The sequence below is a fragment of the Dipteris shenzhenensis genome, chromosome 20, assembly GCF_047967505.1.
Source record: "Dipteris shenzhenensis isolate YYH24624 ecotype China chromosome 20, Dip_SZ_1.0, whole genome shotgun sequence".
In the NCBI taxonomy this organism is placed as follows: domain Eukaryota; kingdom Viridiplantae; phylum Streptophyta; class Polypodiopsida; order Gleicheniales; family Dipteridaceae; genus Dipteris; species Dipteris shenzhenensis.
In genome coordinates, this window is record NC_141615.1 from 49531315 (window position 1) to 49558392 (window position 27078).

The 27078-nt window shown below is 48.2% G+C and overlaps 1 protein-coding gene across 1 annotated transcript in view; it reads right to left on the reverse strand.

Annotated features, from left to right (window-relative positions):
• LOC147889788 (uncharacterized) overlaps positions 1-26106 on the reverse strand; it is a 44146-nt gene extending 18040 nt beyond the window's left edge. The window contains exons 1-3 of the mRNA XM_087392091.1: positions 26055-26106; positions 25818-25944; positions 3624-3665 (exon numbers count right to left, since the gene is read on the reverse strand). Coding sequence (XP_087248217.1) covers positions 3624-3665; positions 25818-25916 — 141 coding nt within the window. The 5' untranslated portion in view covers positions 25917-25944; positions 26055-26106. The remainder of the gene's footprint in view (positions 1-3623; positions 3666-25817; positions 25945-26054) is intronic.
• Positions 26107-27078: the final 972 nt, after the last annotated feature.

Below are 27078 nucleotides of genomic sequence, written 5' to 3' on the forward strand. Positions count from 1 at the left end.
CCCTCCACACAGGATCGGTGGGACCTTGTACATACCTCCATCATCTCGGCAGCCCACAAGTCCTTCCCCGTCACTTGCCACACATCCGGTCCTCCACCAGTCGGTCTTGTGCCTTGTAATGGATGGTATGATGAGGAGTGTAAAGAACTCCGCAGGAAGCTTCGCCTTGAGACACAGGAGAAGTCTCCCCTCCTCATTGAGACCAAGAAGAGTTACAAGCGTTTGGTGCGACGCAAAAAGCGCCAATTTCTAGCCCGGAATCAGGAGGAGCTGAGAAGTTTACTTTTCAGCTGTGATTCCAAGGAATTCTGGAAGAAATTCCTTCGCTTGAAATCTTAAACTCCTCTTACAAACCCGCAGGTTTGGCTTGCCTATACTTCCACTTTATATGATATTCCAGACCAGCCACAGATCGACTTATCCCATGTGCCTAGACCCACCTCCTCTGCCTTATTCTCATCCAGTAGTGTCCGAGCAGCAGTTCATCGTTTGAAGACTGGGAGAGCTAAGGACCATGATGGATTGCAAGCGGAGTATGTAATCCATGGGATTGATGCCTTAGCTACAGTTCTCTCCCGTCTTTTTAACGAGTCCATTTGTACAGGTCTTCCACCTAGTTGGCTAGAAAATACTATAGTACCCATACACAAGTCGGGGGATCCTTTGGAGGCGTCGAACTACAGGACCATTATGATTGGCCATGTCATGGCCAAGATTTATGCGACCATTCTAGAAGGACATATAAATGACCATGCCGAGGCGACAGGTATGAGAGCTAGAGGGCAAGCAGGATTTCGTGCAGAGCACTCGACTCTAGATCATATCTTCACACTCAGGGCTTTGATTGAGGAGGCGAAGTCATGTAAGCAACGGCTCTATTGTTGCTTCGTGGACTTCAGAAAGGCATTTGACACTGTGCCGCGTTTCAGACTCTTCCAGCGACTTCGTGACTTGGGATTTAGTGGGGAGATTCAATGGGCGATCAGGGCCTTGTATGAGAGAGTCACAGGTAGAGTCAGGACACGGGCGGGGCTGTCGGGGAAAGTACGCAGTACGATAGGGGTGAAGCAGGGGTGTCCTTTGTCTCCGACACTCTTTGGTCTCTATATCGATGAGTTAGAGATGTACATACAGACGATGGGTGGTACAGGTTCTTTTCTGGCCGGATCCACGATATCGATTCTCCTCTATGCAGATGACGTGGTTCTTATTTCTTCCTCCCAGCAAGGTTTACAGGCACATCTCCATGCACTCCACAGCTTTTGTCAGGACAGAGGGTTGTCTGTAAACCTTGGGAAGACCAAAGTCATGGTCTTCAACACGTCATACCAGGTTTATAGGAGAGGCGAGTTCTCTTTCACATTTGATGGGCAGGAGGTGGAGCTAGTCAGGGAGTATACATATTTGGGTGCCACATTTAGAGGTCCAGTCTTCACCATGACGCATGCAGCACGAGATAGGATCAGCAGAGGGTATGCCGCCTTGGCTCTTCTCGAGAGGCAGTGTGCACAATCACATTTTCAGCATCCCGACACGAAGTCCTTACTTTTCGATACGCTGGTGAGACCTGCAGCCATGTATGCTAGCCCCTTTTGGGCAGGAGATCTCAGTGTTGCAGATTAGAGACGAGTAGAGAGGTTACAGATCATCATGTTCTCCAGATTGATCAGAGCGAAGCCCACGGTACCGCATCAGATTATGCTCGCAGAGTTCGGAGCTACACCCCTAGCGCTAGATGCAGCATTTCAGTCAGTTACATACTTGCATAGGATCAGGGCGCTCGGAGACTCAGCAGAAGGCAGAGCACAATTACCGTGGCTAGCACTGACATCCTCGCAGATGTTAGCGGAGAGAGGTCATACTTTTTGTTGGTACCACACACTCTCCACATGGCTCACCTCGTTGGGCTTGGATATGGATAGGCTGCCATCATTTCGATACAGCATAGATGCCCCTCGCCTCCCTCTCACTTAACATGAGCTCAGTCAGGTTATCAAGGCAGATTTGTTGTAGCTACACACGTTTCGCACTTGGGTTCATCCCACGGAGCTTCCTACGAAGATGGCCACATATCGTGACCATTTTCTCAGGATTTCAGAGGATGGCTTCATCATATCCCCAGGATATATCGGCGTTCATATGTCGCACTCACTCAGGATTGCCTTGGGCCAGCTCAGGGTATCTTCCCACAGATTAGACGTTGAGGCCGGCAGGATGCGTCGTACAGCTACCGGACATAGACCCACGCGAGAGACTAGGATATGCCCTTGTTGCACTATGGGGGAGGTGGAGACTGAGGAGCACTTTGTTTGCAAATGCCCTTTATATTATGAGATCCGTGGTAGATTTCACTGTTTATTTGGGCACGGATTTGGACCTCTCTCTCGGATTATGGAGTATGAGGATCAGTATTGCTTAGCGTTGTTCATCAGGGAGATCACCAGATACAAAGAGAGATTCCTCAGAGAGCACCGTAGCATCCCTGCCAGAGACCTGGTTATTCATGAGGAGCAGGACGAGGCGCAGGACCATGAGCACAGAGATAGCCCATCTTGCCAGAGAGCACCGATGGTTCCACCCCGAGGATGTACATATGACATGATCCGGCAGCACCGCAGGATGATCTTACACAGAGGCCGTACCCGTCGCTTTATTTCTAGACGACGGAGGATGATGGCAGATTTTCGGAGGAGATTGGTCCATGGAGACTTGGCACCGCCAGCAGCCCACTTGACACTTGCCCAGATCTTCACACTCATGGCAGGAGGCATGGTCGATGGCCATGACTTCCATCATTTCTTTGAATTACAGACCCCTTAGGGAAGACGATGTTCCTCATATTTCATATTTTACATTTTGTATCTAGGCATTTTTGGTACTCTATTTCATTTCATTTTGTATCTAGGATTTTTGTAGCCATTTTTGGCATCTTAGCTGTATCACGATGAGGCCACCTAGTTGGCGCATCGTTGATGATGTATTTTCCTTTCGGATGATTTTGTGTCCCATAGGCCATGTGTGGCCTTCCGTGGACCTTTAATAAAATTTCTTTCTTTCTTTCTTTCTCTCTCTCTCTCTCTCTCTCTCTCTCTCTCTCTCTATATATATATATATATATATATATGTGCCCACAATTGCAGTCGTAGGTTTTGAAAATAGCAAAGCTTTAACTTCAATTCCCTTTGGACATGAATATGACTAGACCTTTTCACATTGCCATTTTCAGACTACAAAAGAGGGAACCTTGGAGATTTCATCGTCATGCTTTATGGACACGATGAGTGATTTTGAGTGCTTATTCAAAATCTGCAGTAAATCTTTTCCATCAGGGCCCCACACTTACATCAGAAAGCTTTGAACGCAGGATGTTTCCCTCTTTATCCACAATGATTGTCCCTACAACATTCTGTAGACTAATGTTATCAACATTCTGCAGACTAAGGTTATTTTTATTCCAAGCCAAAGATTTGTGGTTCTCTGCGGCAAGTTCAAATTTCCTTCAGAATACCTTAATTTTCAAAATGACTGCTACTTGTGAGAGCTGATAGGTTTGAAAACAAAATGCATACTATGTCAATATTCGCTTGCATTTTGAAATACTACTTTAAGAAAGAAAAACATACCTTGAGATTGTTAATCCTCTGGAACGCTCTCTCAGCCTCACTCTATGATGTAAAAACACATCACAACACAACATAGCCACCATTAACAGAACGACATGGCAAGCTTCCTTTAAAATTACACATTTACCCTTTGGAACCAAACTGAAAATGAAAATAACCACTACCAGGAAATACTTTGTAGGTATCAAGGTTATGACAAAGAAGAAAGAGAACATAAAGAAATGGCAGTTACACCCACATGATAAGAATTGGTTTTACTAAATAACCATTTACAAAATGTTGAGGATCGAACTAAAACATAAAAAGCTTTTTACAGAATGATACACGCATTGCGCATGGAAGCTACCAAAAGAATATATGTTTCCGTCCAAAGCTATGGACACAATACAAAAGAGAGAGAGATCCAAATACCCACCAAAGCATGGTCCTTCAATCTTACCACAAGGTACTTCTACTATTTGCCGGATATCTCTAGACTTGAGCCAGCGTGCTCTACCTCGAGCGTATGTAGACTCTCTATCTAGATCACAACACCTTGCTGCCCTGAGAGACAGCCAAGGTTCAGCCCCTAAAGAGCTCAGTCTGCAGCACACCTTCAACTCTCCTTCACCTCCAGTATGAGGCCCAAGGGAGTGGCTTCTGGCTGCTCCTGTTTTTGCTGAGTTGCTGGATGAATTATGAGGCCCAAGGCCTCTCCTTTTATAGGCCCAAGGCCTGGTCAAAATAGCTGACCAGTCAGGCTGCCTCTGGCCGGACCCAAACAGGCCAACCAGGCCCTGACCTGGTCTGCTCTATAAATGCCCCTTGGGAGCTCTCATTTTCTAGGGCCTTTGGCCCACACTTCCAGGCATGGCCTGGCCTAGTTCCAAGCCTCTAAATAGGCCTGGTTGGCTGGCTATTCCCAGCCCAACCAGCCCACTTACACAGGCCACTTGTCTGCTGGTTTGTCCCGCCATCATTGCGCCACATTCTGGCTCTGTTGCAGGTCGCCTTCCTGCCCACAAACTCCATCTTTTGGCTTGCTACATAGGCGCTACTTCCCTGGGATATCCTTGCCATGTTTGCTGCTCCAGATCTGCCTCTTCCAGGCCAGATCCATGCTCTGTGCATCTCTTTCTTCTCCTGGCTTTCAGCTCCATCTGTTCCAGCCATTATGGTCTTTCCAAGTACATCTCTTTTCTTTTCTCTTTGATTCCTGCCCACATGGCAGACATACATGTGTCAGTCTCTCAAGACCCAGGTTCACCACCCCCATGCTCTCCTCATATGGGGGCTTACAGATGGGGAGGTGAACTTTCCAACACCCCCTCTCACCGACACATCTCGGCCCAATGCCAACACGTCGATGATGACGATGCTCCAGTAACTCCCTGGTAGTAGTCCTTTGGAACATTTCGATGTCAAAATCTTTTTCTGGCTTTTCATCCAATCGCTCTTGCTCCACCTGGTCTAGTTCTGCTTCCGCACACCATCCTGGTCAATCTCTGGTAGCACCTCTTGGCACCACCACCTTCCGTCATGTTCCCGCCTTCAAACTCGAGCAACCCAAACGCCACGATCTTCCAATTGTCTCCCTCATAATGAGTGAACAACCTGGAGTCTTCCAGGCACCATGCTGAGGGTCTGTTTCAACCCATCCTTCCTAGAAGCTGAAATACATCATGTGAAGCATGAGAGAAAAAGTGTTGGAATATGAAGCCAAAGTGAGTCTAAAATGAGTGTTCTAGATGTGTTTTATAGTCTAGTGAGTCCTGGACATGCCACGTGTCATATTGGGAGTTATCCCATATACACTATGGCTTTCTAGAGTCTAGTGTCACACTATATGATACCAAAGAGGCTTGATGTTGATTGATGTAATAGACAATAGACAAGTACAACACTATATAGTGTGACACTAGACTCTAGAAAGCCATAGTGTATATGGGGTAGCTCCCAATATGACACGTGGCATGTTTAGGACTCACTAGACTATAAAACACACCTAGAACACTCATTTCAGACTCACTTTGGCTTCATATTCCAACACCCCTTCATGAAGGCAAGGTGAGAGACTACTGGAATGGAACCAAGAATAGAACATGACAATGATAGTCATCAAACTGTGCACCCCATGTAACTCAGAGGCTAAAATCTGAGCGTGTTTAGAGGTTGATCCAAGCACTCTCATGGCTTGAGACTCAACATGCTCAGAGGTTCACGTTATAGCATGGCTACATGACCAGCTCATAGGTCTAGGAATACACCACCATCTTGGAACTCGGCTAGGCCTGATAACGAGACCTATCAAAGCCAATACATATGGCTCCCACAATACATCCCTCCTTGGCTTCATAACAGGACATGTTAGGAAGCCACACACCAAAATATGAAAACCAATACATCTTTTTAGGAGGACTATCCAAGGCAGAGGACCTTTAGACTCAATGAAAACCAAACACTCAATCATATCATTTTAGGGGGACTACCCAGGGCAGAGGACCCCAAAATACATCAAGCTGTAGGAATAATAGATGTCCCGATCATTAGGTACATAGACCTCTGAATAGAGAGAGAGATCTCTGATGTTGGCAGTAAGAGCATGAGTCAGTGTCAAGAAGCATCATCTTCTTCGTCGTCTTCACTTGTTGCCGCCCCAACCAAGTTGACATGATCCTTGTGTTGTTGCTTGGCAAGCTTCTGGAAGCAGCGATTCTCGGTGTGACCAAGCTTCCATTGCATTTGAAAGGCTTGAATTTGCCTTTGCCTTTACCCTTGGAGTACAATACAGTGGAGTCCGAAGTTTCTACATACCGTCTGTCATGATCAATAAGCATAGCAACCATATCATGATAACCCATTTGTCACACGCAATGCTGGTATGATCTCCCGGTACTTATAATTTTCCTCAATGCTCGAGAGGAGCACAGCAACTTGATCATCTTCCCCTACAGGGGCGGCCAGACTAGCAAGCTGAGGAATACCTTTGAATTGATGATTTTGTTGCCGAACAATTCCTATCCTTTCCATTCCCAGTGTTAGCTTGCTTCTCTCCTTACCACTATGATCTTTCAAAAAGGCTCCTCAAACAGAGCTAAAAAAAGCCATGATGAAGGCTGAAAATGCCACCTCAAGACACGTATCGGAGGTGCATGAAAGGGATAGCTGGGACCTGGCTGCTCCTGCTACCCGCCATCGCCATCGCCATCGCTGCTTGACCTTCCATCCGCCTCACCCGCGCCTCCATCCCGGCTGCTGCTCCGCCTCACATCTCCTCTGCCTAGGCCGCCTCTCTGCCCTCCCTCCCGACGCCTCCCCTTCCGCCTGCGCCTCCCCTTTGCCCCCTGCTCCACCTCCTCCTTCCCTCCCCCGCCTTCTCTTCACCGCCCTCCCGCCCCTTCACCCCTTCTTCCCCACCTCCCCCCCTTTTTTCACCCCCTCCCACCTTCTCTCCGCCCCCCCGGGCTTCCTTTCCCCTCCACCTCCCTTTTGCCTTCTTCCTGATCCCCCCCCTCCCCCCCACTGCTTCATCTCCCCCCCCCCCCTCTCCACTTCTTCCTTTCTTCCACCCTATTAGCCTCCGCCCGCCCGCATTGTCCTCCCTTCGCCCCACCCCCCCCCCCTTTTTCCCTCCTTTCTTCACCAGCAGCAGGAGTATTCGTGTTTGTCAGAAGGAAGAGGATCTTGGTGGCGACCTTTGGTCTGGCCAAAGGGGCTCTATGGTAGCACCCTCGAATCCCACAGCCGGTAAGGTTCTTCTTTCTCCATCTGACAAGCAACAGGTACAGCAGGCAGTTCAGTCCCTCCAAGACAAGGTGCTTGTGGGCAGAATTGTAGGCCTCACGCCTACACGGAGACAGGTGTGAGACTGGATCCAGGCGAGCTTGGCATTAGAGGGAGACCACATCCAGGAGATCACCATCTATGAAAGAGGCGTTTTCCTCATCCAGCTGAGCTCCCCCGACACTGCCTCGACACTTGTGAAGCAGAGCCCCATCCTCCTTGGCCCACATCTTGTTTACCTCTTTCCTTGGTATCATGGGTTCATAGTGGAGGACATGGATACGACACACCATGTTCCACGTTTTCTAGTTACACTCCGCTTCCCAAGGCTCCCCAAGGAGTATCGAGCCATCCTCCCTTCCATTGGTCGGGCATTTGGCACACTGCTCGAGTCCTCGCCAAAGTTGGCCGCCTCAGTTCTAGCAGATGATGGAGTCCCCAGGATTAGACTGATGGTTGAGAGCCCAGAGCCTCTCCCAAAGTTGATCCTTCTCAAGGCCCTTGAAGGGGGCACACTTTGCCAAAGGGTAGAGATTTCCGGGTTACTAGGCCAATGTCTTTGGTGCAGACAGATGGGTCACTTCGCCAGAGATTGCCCCGTGGCCTCCCTCATGCACCTCCCCCCCCTCCTCTGTAGAGTAGACAGAGTCAGCAGGCCTGAGTCCAGCATCCTCTCAGGCAAGAGCAGCAGGAGTCTCACCCCCCATGGGTTACCCCCTAAGAAAGCGGACTGGACCCAGGTTAAAAAGAAAAAGAAACCAAGCAAGCAGGCCCGCAAGCGCCGCAGGCAGAGGGCCAATCGCAAAGAGAGGAACAAGGTTGACCAAGAGGCCTCGAAGGAGGAACAGCAGGAGCCACCTCCCCCAGCGGCAAGGGCCACCGCCCATCCAAACAATCCTCCAACTTCGAAGGTTCAGTCTCCGCACCCACCCTTGCAATAGCAGCGAGCCCCAGGAGCTTCAGATGTGGCAATGGCGGAAGCCGCAAACGCTAGCCCGACGGGGGCTGAGAAGGAGCCGATTCAAAGCCCCGATGAGCCTGATCAACAAGGGGAGCATGAGGTCATCCTTATCCCTCCTCCTCCCCCTCCCGACCCCTCCTCTTCTTCCTCTTCACTTCCCCCTCCCCCTCTAGGGTTTCCCCCGCCCCCTCCCCCCCCCCTCAACCCCCCCTTCTATGGTCACTCTCACCACCCGCCCCCCTCCCTCTGTCCCCCGCGTCCCTACCCCTTCCTCTCCCGCCGCCCCCAACTGCACTTCAACAGCAGGTTCTTCCGCTTCGACATCCCTACCAGCAAGCAAGGGAACGATGACGCCCCCTTCTGCTTCCTCATCGCAGCAACAGGTCCGTTCAGGAAGGGATCCTGAGGGACGAGGCTCATCCTCTCGGTTAGCAACTCCCAACCTCTAGCCTAGGCGTCCCTTACCGCGGGACTTATGGAGGTTAGGACCCTGGAACTATCTGAAGATTCCGGACTCATATCCTCTACCATTGGAGGTAATGCTCATGGTCCTTCACCCCTAGAAGGGGGGTTTGATCAGTGCATGGGATCTCAGACACACCCCGTTTGGAGATTTCCGTTTGCCTCCACAGGGTCAGAGAAGTGGTCCCTGGAGGTGTTCGATGCTATTTTGGAAAATCAGATTACACTCATGATGGACTAGTGGATGGGGCCACAAGGACTAGACCTTTCGTACGCCGATGGCGCAGAGGTGAACTTTCAATTGAGCTTCACGCGCAAGGAGCCGGTGAGTGGTTCGGCGACAAGAGTTATCAAATTGCCGCTAGAGGCAAAGGTGGAGCAGGCACACTTCTGGCCCCTCCAGAAGTGTGCGGAGCTGTTCGGGGTGGAAGCCTCCTTCATGATGAAGTGAGCACGGAAGATCGGTATTGAGCCGGTATCCACCCTAGTACGGCGCCGCACAGACACTGATTACTCACCCTCCAAACCCCCGACAAAATCACACAAGGCAATCTTTCTGGGACAGGCACCCACTCACAAGAGAGCCTTGTTCCCGACTCCCCCGTCCTCATGAGCTGGACCATAGTGAGTTGGAACGTACACGAGCTCCACGACCGTGTTTGTAGCCAACCGCAGTACTTGATACTCCGGCAGGAGTTGCAGAGAGGGCAATGGTAGGGCAGGCAGTGGACATCCTTATGATTCAGGAGCACATGTTTTCAACCGCAAACATCAGACGACGCCATCACCTTCTCCCAGGGAGAGGTCCAGAGGAGTGGTCCCCCGTAGTAGGACGGAGCGGAGGGGTCTGCATCTCAGTCTCACAAACTTTGGCTCGAGAGGTCTACGATCAGGACGAGCTCATTCCAGGATGGGTAGTTTGGATGGGAGTTCAAATGGGAGAGTCCAGGATTGGGATCCTGAACGTGTATGCCCCAGCGTGTAGACAACACCGCCTAGCCTATTGGAGGAGGCTGTTAGAGTGTCTTCCAGATGTAGACTCCTGGATTGTTGGAGGTGACTTCAACAACCTAGAGTTTGGGAAAGACAAGCAGAGTGGTGCCTCGTTCTCTGAGATGCCAGCAGCAGAGCGTAGCACCTAGGAGCAATTCATTTTCATGATCAGTGGCAGAGACCTGTGGAGAGAGAGATTTCAACAGGACACCTGGCAGCTTTCTCTTCTCCTTTGGACAAAGGAGACACGATGGATTGCTAGAGAGATTAGACCGCTTCTATGTTGGGGAGTGGGCACTACACAAAGGCGGATCTATCCGGATTCTAGCAGGTACCATGATGTCAGACCACTCTCTAGTGGTATTTCACTTGTATCAGCCCCGCCGAGGTCTCCCCTAGAAGGAGGTCCGCATTCCAGAGGACCTCCTGCAAGACGAGGAGATTCAGCAAGTCATGGCAGGGATTTGGGAGCAGTCAGAGATGACATCGTGTGAGGGCTGGGCTGCATGGGTGGCCGATGCGATTCAGAGGAGCAGTGAGGAGCTACAGGCTCACGCCCTTAGGCGGAGGAGGACCCTTCAGGAGCGTGAGTGGGCTTTGAGGAGAGACCTCACCTCCATCGAGAGGCTCAAGGAGCAGGACCCAGGTTCTCAGTGGCTTAGTGACAGATTTGAGAGCGCTCGTCTCGAGCTTCAGGACAAGGAGTTGCAGTGGGCTGAGTTCTCCTATCACTCCTCTCGGGCCCGATGGGTGCAGCAGGGGGACAGGATGACGAAGCAGTTCTTTCAAACCACTGGGCCCCAATCGGCAAGCACAAAGCTACAGAATCTCCGGGTGTCACAAGGCATCATGCACACTGACCCGCAAGAGATTCTGGACATGACCACCAATTTTTACAGCCAACTCTTTCAGACGGAGAGGATGACCCCATCTCGTCTTGTGGCCCGAGAGCTAGTTTGGGATCACGTTCCGACAGTAGTCTCACAGGACTTATGAGGCTTGCCCATCGGACCGTGGTTGTAGCAGATGCGAGTGGAGGGGCAATGCCATTGTTGCTCCGATGGTGTTCTGGAGACTATCCCGCATTGCCTGTGGAGCTGTCGTAGCGCAGCGAGGATCTGGATGGGAGCCCTCAGAATCATGACACGTATGCAAAGTCTTCATAGAGACTACAAGGATGGTGGCTTGGTTGACAGAGAAAGGACACGCGATTCAGATTGATGAGATCTCCCCAGCCTACCGGATACAGGGTCAGAGCATCCAGAGGATTGCACTCCACGAGGCAATCCCTCCTGACAGCTTAGCTTCTCCTCCTACTAGGGAGGACAGTGTTTGGGAGGTGGTAGCCAGCATCACAGCTTGGAACATTTGGGTGGCTCACTACAGTCTTGTGATGGGTGAGCACCCGGTTCCACCCTCGGCTACCCTAGTTGCCATCTAGCAGGATATCATTTACACTCTACGGTCCACCTGGGAGCGTGGGACCCAGGCTCCAAGACGACTATCGAGAGGCGTGCTCGTTTCTGCAAGGCTTGGCCTGTAAGCGTTTTCTACATCTTCACTCCACGAGGGATTCGCTGGCTATATAGTCCCCCCACTTAGCTGTTAGTCCCAGTTCCACATATCCCCTAGGCAGTGAGCTGTGCTTCTCTAGAACAGGCCGGTTTCTTTCTTTCAACCTTTTCCGGTTTTTTCCATACTCAGCACCTTCGGGGTTGCTGTCTTGTATGAAATCTTTCAAGCATTAATAGAAGGTTCCTTTCTTTGGGGGGGGGGGAAAAAAACATCCTTCCTTTGGCAAGGTCCGCAATAAAAGAAATGATTTCCCAAGATTATTTCTAGATAACCTTGACCACGAACTCTCACTAAGCTCTCAAGCAGATACTTTTCTGGCTTCAGTTACCTTGTCCATCACCTTCCAGCAATCTGTGTCGAAGCACCCCACACTTCCCCTTCTGCCTTTGAAGAAGGGCCATTCCTTCCAATCTCGCATTACCTAAGACATATGAAGAGAAGATTCTCTCACAGCATGCTATAAAGGTTTAAATTAAGAACATCAAGTACATACCAAACCGTCGTACTACCTCTGTGCTTGCGCTAAAAGCAAACCATGCACCTCATCGAGGCACATATCAAAAACCTGTGCAATCTTGAAATCACAACAACCATCTGAACATGAAACACTAGAGCACTCCATCGAATCTACCCTTGTGGTAGTATCAACAGCCACGCGCCTTGAAGATTCCAAGCATCCCATGTTGTCCACCTTCACAAAGGTTTCTAACTTCCCGTCGGCCCACATCTCAATGTCAGACATCTTCACAGTAACACACAGAGATGTCACCAAGAACAGTTCTTTGATTACCACATTAGTGTTGGCTTTTGTGTCACCCTCTAAATCTGAGTTGGACTCCTTGTTGTTTTTCTGATTTGCCTTCTTCTTTTTGCAATCCTTTGCAAAATGGCCTGGCGTGTCGCAATAGAAGCACTTCTTCTTCTGCTTCCTCTTGGAAGTGTCCTCATCATCTCCAGAGTCATCCTTATTGGACTTGCCACCGTTAGAATTGCCCTTTTGTTTGCTAGTGTAATCCTTTGCCAACAACACCTTGTCATCTTTGTCATTGTTGTAGAGGTTCTCCCTATCTTCTTCTTGGAGCAGTAATGGACCCAACTCCTCAAAAGTCGGAGGTTTGGTCCTCTATCCTACTGTCACAATCGTAACGAGGCTTTTGAAACTCCGGGGTAGCCTCCTCAGTACCATCAAGGCCAACTGGCACAAGTCCACCTTCTGACCAACCGATGCTAGTTGATCCCTCACCACCTTAACCTTTGTCAAGTGGTCATGCACCGAATCTCCTTCATCCATATCTAAGTTGTAGAGCTGATGCTGAAGAAGCAAGATTCAGGATGTGTTATTTGTCTCGTATAGATCCTTCATAATGGCCCACTCCTCTACTGACGTGTCGGTCATCTGGATGTGAGGAAGCACAGAGTCCGCCGTAGTCCCTATGATCAATACCAGGGCGTGGCATCTCTATCTTGCCAAGCTTCGAGCTCCTCTCCATCCACTGGTATGAGTATCTCCCCCTTGTTGTCCACCATATCCTCCGGCTTCGCTCGCCTCTGCTCCCGTTGTCAGTTTTCATAGTTTCCGAGCCACTAAATGACTCCGGATCTTCACCTTCCAAATAGGGTAAGTTATCCCATCCAGTTTCCGAGACTCTCCTAAGTTAGGGATGGTGAAAGAAAGAAATATGGAGGAGGAAGGGAGAGAAGGGGCTGAAGAGGCTTCTAAAATCAACATCTATGTTGCTTAACCACGCAGCAAAGTTGAACAAACTCAACCTTCTGTAGAGCAAAACTTTGTACACACTTGACTGAACCTGAGTCACCCTCCTTCTCGCAAGGGCACTGTCCTCCAGTTGTGGGAGTCGATTCCCTAGAGCCTCTGAATCAAAGTCGTCCTTGAGCAAGGCCCCTGCCTTCAGGCTCTCACACTTGTGAGCCTCCTACTTGGGCTCTAATACCATGTTAGAAATCGATCAACAGAGGGTACGCACAGCAGAAGACTAATAGAATAGCCTAGGAGCTCACACAGTGTGTGGGGAGTGGAATCACAAACTTCTTAAACTTATGTGCATCACATAGATGTGCAGACTCATCAATAGACAATGAACCAGCCAGATATAGAAGCTACCAAAAGAATATATATTTCCGTCCAAAGCTATGGACAAAATACAAAAGAGAGATAGATCCAAAGTCCCACCAGAGCGTGGTCCTTTGACTTTACCACAAGGTACTTCTACTATCTGCCGGATAACTCTAGACTTGAGCCAGCGTGCTCCACCTCGAGCGTATGTAGACTCTCCATCTAGATCGCAACACCTTGCTGCCCTGAGAGACAGCCAAGGTTCAGCCCCTAGAGAGCTCAGTCTGCAGCACACCTTCAACTCTCCTTCACCTCCAGTATGAGAGCCAAGGGAGTGGCCTTGGCTGCTCTTGTCTGCTCCTGTTTTTGTTGAGTTGCTGGATGAATTATGAGGCCCAGTGCCTCTCCTCAAAATAGCCGACCAGTCAGGCTGCCTCTGGCCAACCCAAACAGGCTGACCTGACCTGGTCTACTCTATAAATGCCCCTTGGGGGCTCTCTTTTCTAGGGCCTTTGGCCCACACTTCCAAGCATGGCCTGGCCTAGTTAAATAGGCCTTCTGTAGAGCAAAACTTTGTACACAAAGTTTTCTAAAATCAACATCTATGTTGCTTAACCACGCAGCAAAGTTGAACAAACTCAACCTTCTGTAGAGCAAAACTTTGTACACACTTGACTGAACCTGAGTCACCCTCCTTCTCGCAAGGGCACTGTCCTCCAGTTGTGGGAGTCGATTCCCTAGAGCCTCTGAATCAAAGTCGTCCTTGAGCAAGGCCCTTGCCTTAAGGCTCCCACACTTGTGAACCTCCTACTTGGGCTCTAATACCATGTTAGAAATCGACCAACAGAGGGTACGCACAGCAGAAGACTAATAGAATAGCCTAGGAGCTCACACAGTGTGTGGGGAGTGGAATCACAAACTTCTTAAACTTATGTGCATCACATAGATGTGCAGACTCATCAATAGACAATGAACCAGCCAGATATAGAAGCTACCAAAAGAATATATATTTCCGTCCAAAGCTATGGACAAAATACAAAAGAGAGATAGATCCAAAGTCCCACCAGAGCGTGGTCCTTTGACTTTACCACAAGGTACTTCTACTATCTGCCGGATAACTCTAGACTTGAGCCAGCGTGCTCCACCTCGAGCGTATGTAGACTCTCCAACTAGATCGCAACACCTTGCTGCCCTGAGAGACAGCCAAGGTTCAGCCCCTAGAGAGCTCAGTCTGCAGCACACCTTCAACTCTCCTTCACCTCCAGTATGAGAGCCAAGGGAGTGACCTTGGCTGCTCTTGTCTGCTCCTGTTTTTGTTGAGTTGCTGGATGAATTATGAGGCCCAGTGCCTCTCCTCAAAATAGCCGACCAGTCAGGCTGCCTCTGGCCAACCCAAACAGGCTGACCTGACCTGGTCTACTCTATAAATGCCCCTTGGGGGCTCTCTTTTCTAGGGCCTTTGGCCCACACTTCCAAGCATGGCCTGGCCTAGTTAAATAGGCCTGGTTGGCTGGCTATTCCCAGCTCACTTATACAGGCCACTCGTCTGCTGGTTTGTCTTGCCATCATTGCGCCACATTCTGGCTCTGTTGAAGGTTGCCTTCTTGCCCACAAACTCCGTCTTTTGGCTTGCCACACAGGCGCTACTTCCCAGGATATCCTTGCCATGTTTGCTGCTCCAGATCTGCCTCTTCCAGGCCAGATTCATGCTCTGTGCATCTCTTTCTTCTCCTGGCTTTCAGCTCCATCTGTTACAGACATTACGGTCCCTCCATGTACGTATCTTTTCTTTTCTCTTTGATTCCTACCCACATGGTAGACATAACCTTGCCCATATGTCAGTCTCTCAAGACCCAAGTTCCCCCCCCCCATGCTCTCCTCATATGGAGGCTTACAGATGGGGAGGTGACCTTTCCAACAGAACCAGGACATGGGAAAATCAAAGACTGCAAGCTTGGCACAGAGCATTCCAACAATGTGAAGAGCTACGCATTACCTTCCAATTCTCAATCATGTACTCGCAGGAATTTCAAGAAAATGTGGTTTGTGTAAGGGTTATTAATCCAACACTGAGCATGGATAGGTTAGTATGCATGGTTTAGTTAGTTTGCATTAAAAAGAATATGTGTCAATCGTGCAACGTCTTGGCCAGCCCTGAGCAAGGTCAGAGCAACCTGTTGGTCCTCACGACTTCTCAAGGTTATATTCAGTCTAGTCCCAGCCTTCAAAGGCCTAAGGTGGCCTATTAGGGTGGTGCAATCACCACTAGTTGGAGAGATATATAGAGCAAGATGGTGTATGTGAGTGTTAGTCTTTGTTTTTTAGTACAATGTAAGCACAACAAGGCTGGATAGACTGCATGTGGTTTCTGAGTGCTTTTGAATAAGTGATCTGGAACTATGGCATTCCCTTTCGCAATTATAATTTTTAAATAGCTTGACGTCTATATGTACTTCATTGTAAATAATTCATATCAGTTGGCATCAGAGCAGGGCTTTGATGTGCATGCAGACTAGTTTTGTGAGTAGTAATACTGAACAGCAACCATAGGTTAGTTGCTCTATTCTGCGCCACGGTTCTATCGTGTGGTCGGTGGCCTATTTTGGGACCGACCTCCAGTCGGCCGTTTTGGGCCGACTGGATCGGTCACCCAATTGGGTCTAACCGACTACGACTGGTGGCTATATAAGAGCAAGCCCGTGAAGCCCATCATCATCACTGGCTACAGCAACCCTGATTCCTTAGCATCCAGCCTCCGTCCTCTACTGTTTCCAGCATGCCATCGAAGCTTCTCACACAGGAGCGCACGGCTGGGAGGCAGCGCCATCTATTGTATGAGTTTTACAGTAATCAAATTTTTTATTGTCCATACTATCTCTTGCATACGAGATCCCGTTATCTATTGAGCACAGACGTTGTATTGTTTTCTTACAGTTTTTGCCTCGAGTGAGTCATGCAATCGCCAAGTTCGCGATGGTGACCCTTTCCAGCCTGGCAATTTGATACCAGACTTTTCTTTGAGAGGGCTGTATGGCCGATGGTTTTCCGAAAGGAAAAGAAGCCAAGCAATGTTCACGGTACTTAGACGAGCAACCTGGTAGAAGAAGGATGAGAGAGCCTTAGGACTTCAGGGAAGAGCTATGGGAAGCACCACGCTCACCACCTTAATCTGACAAACTGTCACAGAGAACTGGGAGAACGTTGAGACTCTTCAGAAGGAATTAAAAGAACACCAGGTTTCTCCTGAAGCAAGACATGTACAGGCTGCAGATGAATCAAAATGAAGGCACATGCCAGTATCTACATTGGCTTTAATGGAAGACTTGCACAAATTTGAGTCAACTTATTGCGTAAACAAGAGTTCGATAGGCAACAATTAAGGCAACAGAGGGATTAAAAATGGCATGCTGAAGTTCAAAATGCAATCAGGGCTTAGTGGAGATAGAGGATGAAATTTGATCGAAGGTGTGAATGGACGCTTGGCCCGTGGGGTCCTGGTGAATCATGGAGTGCAACTGCGGCAAAGGTGCAAGAGAGAAGTTGTAGAGGAAGAATTGCTGCATAGAATGGCAGTCAAATCTATGTCAAAGAGCAACAGAAACACAGACTAGCCAATGCCTACTCCACCGATTGATCCACCAAAGAGAAAAATGAAATTGTGCACCATGATTCTGGCATACTAAGAAGATCGATCAGATTCACACTATTGGTCCTCAAATCTCAAGAGCTCCACTTGGAAGAGCCTGGGCCCTATGGCCATGGAGTGTGATGTTCAAGAAAGTTGAGAAACTTACACCTACATGAATCCAAGAACTTGCTCAAGGTAAGTTGAGAAACTTACCTTGAAGAAGCTTTGGGCATGCAAAAAAACAATCTACAGCAGCATGGATACGTTACTTTTGTTAAGGCAACGAGGTTGGATTCTCCAACATAAGAACGATCTTAATTATCGACTGTCGTCAGTGTTTTGTTGGATGGACAGCACAAAAAACAAGGATGAGCAATGAAGCTATGAATGAAGAAAAGGCTTCTCTAGCCATAAAGTTACCTACTATGGCAAGGATGGGCATGAACAGCAGCAGGGCATAAAGAAGGTCTTTGATGAGTGGGACAAGTGAAAGGTGCAAGAGGAGCACAAGCAGCTGAGGAAGTTGAGTAAGCCAATTCTGTAGAAGTTTCTAAGACATGAAGAGCAAGAACAAGACGCACATTTATTGAGAATGATACAGCCTATCTCATGTTGAGCAACAGTCTCTTTTATTTTGAGGTTAGTATGCATGGTTTAATGAAAATAAATTAATGGCCTCTATTCTATGTATTCACCAATGCTGACTAAGTCAAAGTGACCTCATAAATTTTCTATGAGTACCTACTAATCCAGTCATCCACCCCTTGATTGTAGCCGAGCCTTAGGTTTTTGAAGCTGGTCTATTAGAAAGGCATGACCGCTGTTATTTGTCAAGATATATATAACGAAAGAGACACATGCCGTTGCCTTCAATCCATGTCTTGAAGTTGTGGTGGTGCAATGCTTTGCAGATGGCCATATCTTGATGACATCCTTGGAGTGATGTATGTTGCATTATACCAATACACATTCTTCTTTCGCAAGGAGGCCTACCTTTCCCCAGCATGCATTTGCTTACCTAAATCCTCATGAATCGCAATGAACTTGCTATGAATGACTCAACTGGATGCCACTCCTCGAAAAGCGAAGGGAAAACATCTGCCATGACTAAGAGTTCTTATAAACCAAACAGTATTGCCAAGGAGCTCACACAGTGTCCGTGTAGAGTGTGGAATCACAAACTTCTTAACTTATGTGCAAGCCAGTAAACAGACAATGCTCAGAGACAAATATAGAAGCAACACTTTATATTTCCATCCATCCAGAAACTAGGACAGGATACAATACCAAAAGGTCCTTCTACTACAAGCCTGCAGCAACACCTCTCTCCTTCACTTCCTGTGTAGAGGCCCAAGGATGGTGGATGTGCTGCTCCTTTCTGCTCCTCCCAAAGCTGCTCTGCTGGATATGAAATGAGGCCTAAGGCCTTTCCTTTTACAAGCCCCCAAGGGGCTGTCATGAAACCGACCAGCCAGCCTCATCCTGGCAGACGAGACTGGCTGACCAGTCTGCTTCCTAGACGACCTGGTTGGCTGGTCCAACCAGCCCTATATAAGGGCCCTAGCCCAGCCCTTTTGGGCTGCTGGTTAGGCTGCCCTTAGTTGCTGTTGGAGACCCTCCTGCAGGCCATATACCTGCCCATAGACCTCCGCCATGTTGCGTCATGCTGCAGCCCTTTGCCGGTGCCATGCCCTGCCTGTCCACCTTCCGTAAACTGCCCTGCAGCAGCCCGTACAGATCCGTACTGTGGCTGACGCCATCGCGCCTTCGTTCCTTGATGGAGATGTTGCGCAGATCTGCTCTGCTCTGTCCTTGACAACCACCTGGCCATTCTCTGCCAAATCTGCCCTCGAGGCAAGCTTTCTTCTGCCAAGAACTCTCCTTTCTTTGTGTGAGGTGCTACCCATGTGGCAGCCCCCTCCCTCTTTCTTTTCCTAGGTTCACCCCCCCCATGCTCTCCTCATATGGGGGCTTACAGATGGGGAGGTGACTATTCCAAAACCCCCTCTCACCAACACATCCATGCCCAATGCCAACACGTCAATGAAGATGCTCTAGTAACTCTCCCTGGTCATAGTCCTCTGCAACTTTTCGATGTCAAAATCTTTTCCTAGCTTTTCATCCAGTGGCTCTTGCTCCACCAGGTCTAGTTCCACTTCCGCACACCATCCTAGTACACAGGTCCATCTTTGGTAGCACCTCCTGGCACCACCATCTTCAGTAATGTTCCTGCCTTCGAACTCGAGCAATGTAGCCGTCACGATCTTTGTCCCCCTCATAATGAGTGAACAACCTGGAGTCTTCCAGGCACCATGCTCTGAGGGTCTGTTTGAACCCGTCCTTCCTTTGGCAAGGTCCGCAACAAAAGAGCATCTCCAGATAACCTGGACCACGAACTTTAAACGCACTGTCCTCCAGTCGTGGAAGTGGATTCCCAAGAGCCTCTGAACCAGGGTCATCCTTCAGCAAGGTCCCTGCCTTCAGGCTCCCACATCTGTGAGCCTCCTACTTGGGCTCTGATACCATGTTAGAAATGACCCAATAGAGGATACGCACAGCGGAAGACTGATAGTATTGCCCAGGAGCTCACACAGTGTGCATGTGGGGTGTGGAATCACAAACATCTTAACTTATGTGCATAGATGTGCAAGCTTGTAAATAGACAATGCTCAGAGACAAATATACAAGCAACACTTTATATTTCCGTCCGTCCAGAAACTATACCAAAAGGTCCTTCTACTACAAGCCTGACACTTCTAGATCTCTGAGCCCGCGTGCTCCACCTCGAGCATATGTAGACTCTTTGTCTAGATCCCTTCCAAGTTGCTGTCCGGAAGCCAGCCTAGGTGGGGAGCCACTCTAGCTCAGTCTGCAGCTTCTCCAAGGTCACCTTGTCCTTCTGAATGTAGGTCTAAGGCTCCCCCTTTGCTGCTCCTGTCTGCTGTCCTGAGGGCTGCTCCAAGTGATTATGATCTCAGCAACCTTCTGCCCTACAGGACAGTCTAGGTTCAGCTAAGTCTACAGCAACACCTCTCTCCTTCACTTCCTGTGTAGAGGCCCAAGGATGGTGGATGTGCTACTCCTTCCTGCTCCTCCCAAAGCTGCTGTGCTGGATATGAAATGAGGCCTGAGGCCTCTCCTTTCATAGGCCCCCAAGGGGCTGTCATAAAACCGACCAGCCAGCCTCATCCTGGCAGACGAGACTGGCTGACCAATCAGCTTCCTAGACGACCTGGTTGGCTGGTCCAACCAGCCCTATATAAGGGCCCTAGCCCAGCCCTTTTGGGCTGCTGGTTAGGCTGCCCTTAGTTGCTGCTGGAGACCCTCCTGCAGGCCGTATACTTGCCCATAGACCTCCGCCATGTTGCGTCATGCTGCAGCCCTTTGCCGGTGCCATGCCCTGCCCATCCACCTTCCGTAAACTGCCCTGCAGCAACCCGTACAGATCCATACTGTGGCTGATGTCATCGCGCCTTCGTTCCTTGATGGAGATGTTGCGCAGATCTGCTCTGCTCTGTCCTTGACAATCACCTGGCCATTCTCTGCCAAATCTGCCCTCGAGGCAAGCTTTCTTCTGCCAAGAACTCTCCTTTCTTTGTGTGAGGTGCTACCCATGTGGCAGCCCCCTCCCTCTTTCTTTTCCTAGGTTCACTCCCCCCATGCTCTCCTCATATGGGGGCTTACAGATGGGGAGGTGACTATTCCAAAACCCCCTCTCACCAACACATCCATGCCCAATGCCAACACGTCAATGAAGATGCTCTAGTAACTCTCCCTGGTCATAGTCCTCTGCAACTTTTCGATGTCAAAATCTTTTCCTAGCTTTTCATCCAGTGGCTCTTGCTCCACCAGGTCTAGTTCCGCTTCCGCACACCATCCTAGTACACAGGTCCATCTTTGGTAGCACCTCCTGGCACCACCATCTTCAGTAATGTTCCTGCCTTCGAACTCGAGCAATGTAGCCGTCACGATCTTCCAGTTGCCCCCCTCATAATGAGTGAACAACCTGGAGTCTTCCAGGCACCATGCTCTGAGGGTCTGTTTGAACCCGTCCTTCCTTTGGCAAGGTCCGCAACAAAAGAACATCTCCAAATAACATGGACCACAAACTTTAAACGCACCTGACTGAACCTGAGTCACCCTCCTTCTCGCAAGGGCACTGTCCTCCAGTCGTGGAAGTGGATTCCCAAGAGCCTCTGAACCAGGGTCGTCCTTCAGCAAGGTCTCTGCCTTCAGGCTCCCACATCTGTGAGCCTCCTACTTTGGGCTCTGATATCATGTTAGAAATGACCCAACAGATAGTACACACAGCGGAAGACTGATAGTATTGCCCAGGAGCTCACACAGTGTGCGTGTGGGGTGTGGAATCACAAACTTCTTAACTTATGTGCATAGATGTGCAAGCCAGTAAATAGACAATGCTCAGAGAGAGATATAGAAGCAACACTTTATCCGTCCAGAAACTATACCAAAAGGTCCTTCTACTACAAGCCTGACACTTCTAGATCTCTGAGCCTGCGTGCTCCACCTCGAGCATATGTAGACTCTCTATCTAGATCCCTTCCAAGTTGCTGTCCGGAATCTAGATCCCTTCCAAGTTGCTGTCTGGAAGCCAGCCTAGGTGGGTAGCCACTCTAGCTCAGTCTGCAGCTTCTCCTAGGTCACCTTGTCCGCCTGAATGTAGGTCTAAGGCTCCCCCTTTGCTGCTCCTGTCTGCTGTCCTGAGGGCTGCTCCAAGTGATTATGATCTCAGCAACCTTCTGCCCTAGAAGACAGTCTAGGTTCAGCTAAGTTCACTTCCTGTGTAGAGGCCCAAGGATGGTGGATGTGCTGCTCCTTTTTGCTCCTCCCAAAGCTGCTCTGCGGGATATGAAATGAGGCCTGAGGCCTCTCCTTTTATAGGCCCCCAAGGGGTTGTCATAAAACCGACCAGCCAGCCTCATCCTGGCCGACCAGTCTACTTGCTGGCCGACCTGGTTGGCTGGTCCAACCAGCCCTATATAAGGGCCCTAGCCAAGCCCTTTTGGGCTGCTGGCTAGGCTGCCCTTAGTTGCTGCTGGAGACACTCCTGCAGGCCGTATACCTGCCCATAGACCTCCACCATGTTGCATCGTGCTGCAGCCCTTTGCTGGCGCCATGTCCTGCCCGTATACCCTCCGTACACTGCCCTGCAGCAGCCTGTACAGATCCGTACAGTGGTTTACGTCATCGTGCCTTCGTTCCTTGATGGAGATGCTGCGCAGATCTGCTCTGCTCTGTCCTTGACAGTCACCTGGCCATTCTCTGCCAGATCTGCCCTCGAGGCAAGCTTTCTTCTGCCAGGTACTCTCCTTTCTGTGTGTGAGGTGCTGCCCATGTGGCAGCCCCCTCCCTCTTTCTTTTCCTAGGTTCAAAGCTCCCTAGATAGACGTGATACCTCATCCCTAAACAACTTAATCCTTAAATAACTTAATCCACCACCTATCAAAAAACATTGGAGTTTTCTATGGTGTTCACATCGTCCTCAAGTTCAAGAAATATCCTTTCCTTTTCTCTACTTCAGTGCCAATTTACAAGTGCATGCAGCTGATTTTAAAGTTCTTTCTAACCCTTGTTTGCCTGCTACTACTGAAGCATAACCTAATGAGCTGAAGTCTTCAAATTTCTAATTTTCATTGTTAATGCTTGTGCCTCAGTACCTAATGCCAAAGGCCTCGATACAAGCCATATTGGATGAACTCCTGATACTACAAAGTTTGCACGAAAATGCTCTCCCTCTACTTTAATATCTTGAGCATTTTCTCTCTCCATGTCAGTAGGTTTTTTCCAAAAAAATAATTCCCACTATGCATATATTCATGTTACTAGTTTTTTTCCCCAAGGGCCTCGATACAAGCCATATTGGATGAACTCTCGATACTTCAAAGTTTGCACGAAAATGCTCTCCCTCTACTTCCATTTATTGAGCATTCTCTCTTTCCATGTCACTAGTTATTTTTCCCAAAACAATAATTCCCACTATGCATATATTCAAGCAAAACACACTTCCCAATACTTGGAAAACCACAACATATTACACATTCAACAAAACTCTCCAACTATTACTTCCATCTAACAAACTGCCACCAAAAACACTACAAACAAAAACCAAAAAATAGGAAATGTAAAGACTGCGCGAGAGAGAGACAAAGAAGGCTCCCTGAAGATAGATGTGCCTACCTTCAATTATAGTTCACCACAGATCAACTATCCAAACCAACTAGGTTGGTTCTATTGAATCTACTCAAAATCCATCTCACAAACCTTGGTTGCAATCAAAATCAAACAAAAAGCCATGCTTCTTTAACCTCAAGCTTGTTCTACTTTATGGCTGCTGCAAGGGGCTGACAAACCTCGTACGTCTTATTCTCGAGGCAACAAATTCCATGTAACATCCATGTAGACCTTCTACAATGATATGGCACATTCAAACTTTCCCCTACGTAGAAGCTTGCCCACTAAAACAAGTTTCATGTGCCATAAGATCTTCAACAACAGTTTTTTTTTCGACCCTGCATATCACACCAACCTCAATGACCGACCCAAAAGCATGAACAACATGCTTCACAATTATCTGTTGCTGCTATTGCACCCTTGTGGTACACATTCCACGGGAAGAAACCTCCTAGAGAGGGAAAATTGCCCCAAACAACTAACTCTAGTTAGGTCTAGTTAGGTTCATTAATATCACTACTATAAGTCTATAGATCCCCTGATCCCCCTTGGACTGATGTTGTGAACATGTGCAGGGATCATGTGACAGATCAAGTCCCCAAAAGGCAGCCGGTTCATAAGTAGCAAAGCTTCGAACTTTCTTGAGTAAGTGCCTTCATGAAGAAATCGTCCACATTGTCATGTATAGGCACATACATCATGCTGATCTCCCCTATTGAGAGTCTCTCCGTAACACAAGCATGAAAAACAGGTTGCTTGCAATGGCCAATCTGAGGCTGCTTCTTTTTTTTCTTTTTTCTTTTTTTCTTTTTTTCAAAGAAAGGAACCTTCTATTAATGCTTGAAAGATTTCATACAAGACAACAGCTCCGAAGGTGCTGAGTATGAAAAACCGGAAAAGGCTGAAAGAAAGAAAACCGGCCTATTCTAGAGAAGCCCAGCTCACTGCCTAGGGGATCTCTGGAACTCGGGCTAACAGCCAAGTGGGGGGACGATATAGCTAGCGAATCCCTCGCGGAGTGAAATGTAGAAAACACCTGCAAGCCAAGCCTTGCAGAAACGAGCACGCCTCTCGATAGTCGCCCTGGAGCCTGGAGTCCCATGCTCCCAGGTGGACCGTAGAGTGTAAATGATATCCTGCTAGATGGCAACCAAGGTAGCCGAGGGTGAAACCAGGTGCTCTCCCATCACAAGACTGCAGCGAGCCACCCAAATGTTCCAAGCCGTGATGCTGGCTACCACCTCCCAAACACTGTCCTCCCTAGGAGGAGGAGGAGCTAGGGTGTCAGGGGGGACTGCCTCGTGGAGTGCAATCCTCTGAATGCTCTGACCCTGTATTCGGTAGGCGGGGGAGATCTCATCAATCTAAAGTGTGTGTCCTCCCTCTATCAACCAAGCTACGACAGCTCCATAGGCAATGCGGGATAGTCTCCAGAACAGGCTGCTTCTTATTGAGTCATCATATGCATGCATTACCTAGGTAAAAGAAAAAACCTGTGATGGGCACCCGCGTCATAACATCCATCCCAATCAGAATCACTAAGGGCATGAAACTATGATCCACCCCCCTCGGATGAAGGGGGGGGATTGTTTGCACATGTGACAGGTCCTCCTTAGGAGCACCCCCAAGAGAGAGAAACGAGTCATGCTGCGAAGTGATGTGCGTGCTAGCACCACTATCAAAATACTTAAATTATGAATAGAAAGATCATAGCTGCATTGCACGATGAAAACCCAATCATTATGTGCATAGTTCATTGATTCCTCCTTTTCGCCACTAGGTGTTGATGCAACTATTACTGCCATACTGGCTTCCTTCTTCTTCTCCTTCTCAAGCCTCTTTTTGCACTCACTGATGTGGTGACCAGGCTTACGATAGTACTTGCATTTGCCTTTCTTTTTGGGTTTTTCATTCTCTGTCTATGCATCCTTGCTCCAGGAATGGGCTGCATCACTCTTGGGCTTGTTGCCCCCATGTGATGAGGCTCTACCCTTGCCTCTCTGACTGGCGGCATATGTTTGATCTCAGATTCCATCAGGATTCTGAAAAGGGTTCAAGTGTTAAAGGACAGACTTTGTTACAAGTGCATGCAAAAGTCATATGGCTTGTAATTCTATAAGATGCCAAAGCAATGTTATTGAAGTTTTAAGGAGCATATTTATGCTGAATGTGGTCCTTTACATAAACATATTATATGCATGCGTGATGAGTAGGCATGGGTCATGTCGTTCCCCATTTTTGTTCATGTTCCCCTTTTTGGTCCCATTTTTAAAGAGCTGTTCCAGTTTTAAAACGCAACTAGGATACGAATATCATGCAAGGATTAAATCAAGAACTCTCAACCCAAATTGATACTTGAGGGGAGCAACTGTCTATCTCGACAACCTAATTCTCTTCTTTCGACTTTCAATGAACTCCCATACTTCCCAAAATATCAATGCTACATAGAATATTGAATAACAAAATATCCATTGATACATAGAATATTGAATAACAAAATATTGGATATTGTTGCATGAGACAAAAAACTCATCGAAATGCACCAACCTGAGATATGATTGCTCCCACCTGTGCAGCAAAGTCCTCTGAAGCCATTATGAAACTAGGAATGAAAGTAAGTTTTACATGGACGCTCCATATAAGCATATCAAAGATACCCCCTCGATACAAACAACTATCAACATATGATACATATGTGTGTATATTAATTACAAAAGTGAAGTAAAGTTTAATTTTGTCTTTTAAATCGTTTTTATCAACTATATTTTAAAATGCATTTATTACCTTTTTTGTAATGAGATACTTTGACGGCTACCTTTAATTATGGAAGACTCCTTATCCTAGTACACGACAATAGACATGATATTCATTGTTATTATAACACGCAAGGGAGCTAACTCACTCTCTGTCTCTCTAGCCTATTATCAGTCGAAGCATGAACTGAACTGAAACTCACGTGCTTGCGTCTGTGAGTGTGCAAGAATGAATGCACGATATGATTATAAAAAAGTGCCCTAACCTTCCTAATTAACTATATATTGGCGACTGCTTAAATATTACAATATCTCCAACACCCCCTGCAGTGAAAATGTCTTGGGAGTACAGGGAGTGATCTCAATCACCAAATGGACGGAAGTCCAAAGCTTTGTGGAAAGCTTCAAACTTTTCTCTGGAGATGGCATTGTGAAAGATCTACAACGCTCTGCTATGTAGGAGAAGATCGAACTGATCTCTCTGTCAAGTACGCAGCGGAAGATAGCGTGTGGAAGACATCTAGAGAGAGAAAGACTTGCGATTAGAGAGAGGGTGTGTTGCACAATGAGCTGCAAGTGACTGCAAGAAACTCGTGCTGGAAAAGCCTCTACCCTTTACTGCTGAGCGAAAAACCACAACTTCGAAGATACAACCCAGGGCAGAAACTCACCTTAGAACACTCCACACACAGGCTGAAATCTGCACCTGTGAGTGACTGCAAACTAGTAGAACTGCACCTCAGAATGGACTCCAAATAGTGGCAGAACTGCACCAGTGAGTGATTCAATACAAGGGCACAAATGGCCCAATTTATAGAGGGGTTTGGCTACTGACCTGGCCATACCTGACTAGGTCTGGTTGGCAAGTCTGCTAACTCAACCTATAGAAGCAGATGGCTGCAAACCACTACGAAGATCTACCATCAATCTCCTGAGCCCTATACTTAAGATGACAATGCCACAGTGGATTGTTTCTTGCTCAACCAAGAAATGTATAAACTGCCAATAAGAATCAATTTCCAGTGGTGGAATGGAATATCTAGTATCATAATCAC